General features: G+C 40.4%; 1 protein-coding gene across 1 annotated transcript in view; it reads right to left on the reverse strand.

Annotated features, from left to right (window-relative positions):
- LOC106521256 (serine palmitoyltransferase 2) overlaps window positions 1–4,337 on the reverse strand; it is a gene marked incomplete in the record, with an annotated part of 32,337 nt that overhangs the window by 7,216 nt on the left and 20,784 nt on the right. Inside the window, 2 exon segments of the mRNA XM_014013758.1 lie at window positions 2,859–2,988; window positions 3,070–3,205. Of these exon segments, the coding sequence (XP_013869212.1) occupies window positions 2,859–2,988; window positions 3,070–3,205 (266 nt within the window).

The following is a 4,337-nucleotide window of genomic DNA, read 5'->3' on the forward strand; positions in this document are numbered from 1 at the left end:
TCCTGGCATGTTATCAGTTATTATCGGTTATCGGCCGTTAGAAGGAGAAAGTTATCGGTTATCGGTTCTTAAAATAAGTTAGATTCAAAGTACGTTTGCTTTTATTGTTATTCATATATGATTTTAAACATTTTTCTACCTGAAACAGTGCTTCTGAGAGTGTGAATGCATTACGACCGCATCATACTTACAGGAAGACACAGACAGCAGCTGTTCGGCATGGTAAACCGTGGCTAACGGAGATAAAAGCTTCGGTTTTTAGCGAGGGTGAACGGCTGCTTGTCGAGCTCCATCATTTCCATCATTAAAGTGCTTGAGATCTGAGTCCTCTCCGGCAATTATTTTGGAATTGTCCAAAGCCTCAGCAATGATTTAAGTCCCGACGAGTTCTTGAACGCTAGCTTGTTGTTGTTGTTAGCATTTTAGCAGACGGACCTTGTGCTGCATTCAGGAGGTAACGCACTTTACATGTTCTCAAATTTAAAAGTCAAACTTTTGTTTATATTTATAAAGTTTGTGTGTAACATACATGATTTTTCAGCACGGAGTATTCTAATTATTTTTCTAGTGAGAAAGTTGTTTTTTCCGGCACAACTTGAACGTTGCTCGGGTCGTGCCAGACGGAAGCGTCTTGACCAAAAAGGATAAAAATAAACACGCATTCTCATCGCCACCCTGGCAAACATGTACATATATTATCGGTTCTGTTTGTTATGATATCGGACCGATAAGTATGACGTCATAGATAACTATCAGGCCGATAAACATTGTGCACCCCTAGAAGAGAAGGTAGATTCTGATTGGCTGTTGTCGCGCACATTTCCGCCATGTTTGATCAATGAAATGGCTCACAGCTGATCACCGCGATCGACCTAAATTTTTTCTCGATCAATAATCGCGATCAACTAATCGTCCAGCCGTAAAGTAGTATCAATAAAATCTTAACAAAACCCATCCCTACTAACGAGATATTGTAATTTCTCACAGGATCTGTTAGTGGTTGGAACACATATTGTGGATGACTGTCAGCAACTACTACAGCAAACATCTGTGTCTATGAAATTCATTGAGATATACATTTTTTATGTAAACTAATGTAGATTAGCTGTGGTGGCCATCTTAAATTAGGGTAACTCCAAAAGTCAATCAGTTGTAGATGTAGAGACAATGAGTACTTTCTGAGAGTTTGAGACTTATTAGATATTTTGCTAAAACCTTTTTTGCTCTGCCTTTAGGCAACAAATGTCTCTTCCTTCAGTTAATAACTCAGAGTGAAAGCTGTTAGCTCAAGGTCACTAGATCAAACCTCGGTCACTAGGCTAATTGGTGACTTTAAACAGTCCCTAAGTGGGAGTGAGCATGAATGGTTGTTTGTCCTGCGACCCCGCCCCTCCCGCAGTGACTGCCCTGTGACCCTGAGAGATAGTATCTGGTTAAGATCAGGGTTCCCACATCTTGGTCAACATCAAATTCAAGGATCTCTCAAGGACTTTCCAGTACCAATTTTCTCAAATTCAGGAACCATGCATGACGGCAATTACCTACTGCTACCCCAGAATGTTACCAATAAACAGTTTAATATCATGTAAATTCAATGAAAAACTGAACAACATAGAAGTTGCTGAGTCAGAATCGATGAAAGAAAGTGGATTAAATGTACACCCTACATTCATATCTACAATACATGGACATGTAATTATATCCTGGGAGGTTCGGCAGCTCAGTTTGGGAGGAGGAGATGTGAACAGGTCCAGACGCTCGGTGAGGACATGTGGTGCTCTCACCTGGGCTCAGAAAGAACGACCCGCCCTACTCTGCTTTGATTGGGTAAAACTATGATTATGGCTCACGTTATTTGTTGTCAGTTTACTGTAATCCTGAGTTATCAATGCAACAAATTTAAGTTTGTTATTTTATTACAGATGATGAAAATCAGTTGTTTGAATAGAGAACTTCAATCCCCAAAAAAACATTCAAGAACTTTCAAGGACAAGTGTAATTTTTGGCTGTTTTCACAAACTTTCCAGGGCCTCGAAATCATTTTTTCCAAATTCACAAACTTTCAAGGATTTCAAGGACCTGTGGGAACCCTGTAAGATCAAATAAAACTAGACATGGGTTTTTACGATGTAAAAACAAGTGTGCATTGCCATGTAGCATGTCATTGCAGCATGGCTTTGCCTGCAGCATTGGAATTGCAGAATGAACTTTGACCAAGTTCAAATGTGTTTTCTATTTCAGCTTGTGCCTGTCACGTCAGCAGATGTTTGTAATTAAGGTAATTGTGTGACAATATGAAGTTTGAAGAGATTTTTGTTAAAGTAGCGTTAGTTGGATTTGAACCCTGATCTCCCGCATGAGAGCCCACAGTGCTCATCATGAGACTATAGGAGATGTGGCAGAGGACAATCCCAGGGATTGGATTGTATATATACAGAAAAAGTATACCTTGCCAATGCAATTATTGACACTTAAGTGCAATATATTACAGCAATAGGACAACATAATGACAGTATTACAGTAAAACATCAAAATACAATCATATTAATATTGTAATCACTGAACTACTGAGTTTAAATATTATGAAACTATGGTGCTGTACCATATTGCACAGAGGCAGCAGGGGGCAGTATTGAACCAATACAAGGCTCCATTGACTGCCATTATAAATTATTAAACATTAATATTTCAAACTATAAGTTTTACAGGCACCAAAAGGCATAGCCATCATTTGGCACAGGGGCTTTACAGATATAAATTACAATGGCAGCTCTAGGACGAAGTATGCAGGAGGAGAAGCATGGCAAAGTTGAGATGASTTGGATGGGAAACGAATCACAATAGTAGCGTCAGCTCACCCTGTCCAGCATGTTTTTGGAATGAGCGGCGGAGATGCAGAAGCGTGCCCGCGACTCGATGATGGGCGTGGCAGGGAAGCCCACGACCACCACCCCGATGTTTCTCTTCAGCATCTCTCTGCCGAACGCTCTGATGGGACAGATAAAATGATGTGAGGACAGGTGGTGCTGGGGTTACAGTTTAGACTCAGCTGCATGGATCCAGGCTCACCCAATCTTGGCGGGCATGTAGAGCATCATGGGTACGACCGGGGAGTCGTCGTTGCCGTAGATGATGAAACCCATTTCCTGAAGCCTTGTGCGGAAGTAGACGGTGTTTTCTGCAAGCTGCCGTACGCGGTCAGAGCCTGGGGATAAGGTTCATCAGGAGAGCAGACAGGAAATGATTAACAACCATCTGGATCATATTAATGTATATTTAATGATCACCCAGGATTTTACGATTCTTGTTTCCTCAGTCATATAAATGTAAATATCTTACATATATTTTATTACATAATGCCTTATTTATGGTCAGCATATATTTACAGAGTACTGCAATATGCATTTCAACTCTTTTTAGTATAATTTAGTCATAAATTTGGAGAAATAATAAAAAAGTATATATGAATGTGTGAACGTTAGCTGTAAGAACAGAACAAAAACCCCACAGGAGTTGGTTCTTCACCAGTTCTTTCTGGAAGGCTAAAACAGGAAATTATTCAGCAGCATGTTGAAAACTCTTTGAAGAGATGAAAGCGGATGTYTGACAAGCAGCCCGAACACAATCGCATTCATAAGTGTGAGAAAATGTTGTCGGAGTTGCGGCACCCAGACACCGTTGGGTGATCAAGTTTTCAAGTTTCTCTGAAATGTAATTTCCTTCTCTCAYCGGAGAGCAGCAGATTGACTGGCTGCTTTGAAATGTTCTGCTCACATCAAACGCTGCAGAGCAGACYGTCAGCGAGCTCATGCATTTCGTCTCACCTGCACACACTACTGATGCACGCAGCGTGACATTCATCAGGGCCAGATTGAAATAAGGAATCCAAATCGATCGCCATTCCATTCACAAATGAGTTTAAAAGAAAATCAATTGCCTTTTGTGCAACAAGTTGCCGGTTCAACTATATTTTATTGGACGTTCAGCCAATCACAATCAGMGAGAAGTCTGCACAGCCTGGGAGGTAAACGCAGATAAAACATTCTGCAGGCAAAGAAAGAACAAAAAGTCCCTTTAAAWAAACATTTATCCTAAATATGTTCAAGTTAAAATACGTCCAAACTGACTGACTTTTGTTTTTCAGCTCTGTAAACCAAGACAAGCAAGCAGTGTAAATCCAGTGTGGTTGAAGGTTTCCTGTTTCAGCAGATTGTACTGACCCCTGGTGGCTAAAGATGAGACTTACAAAACAGAGTCTTCTAACTGTTACTTGACATTTATTGTTTTTATATTGTACAAGCTATGAAGCACACACACACACACACACACACACACAC

This window comes from Austrofundulus limnaeus, unplaced genomic scaffold (genome assembly GCF_001266775.1).
Source record: "Austrofundulus limnaeus strain Quisiro unplaced genomic scaffold, Austrofundulus_limnaeus-1.0 Scaffold105, whole genome shotgun sequence".
Taxonomy (NCBI): domain Eukaryota; kingdom Metazoa; phylum Chordata; class Actinopteri; order Cyprinodontiformes; family Rivulidae; genus Austrofundulus; species Austrofundulus limnaeus.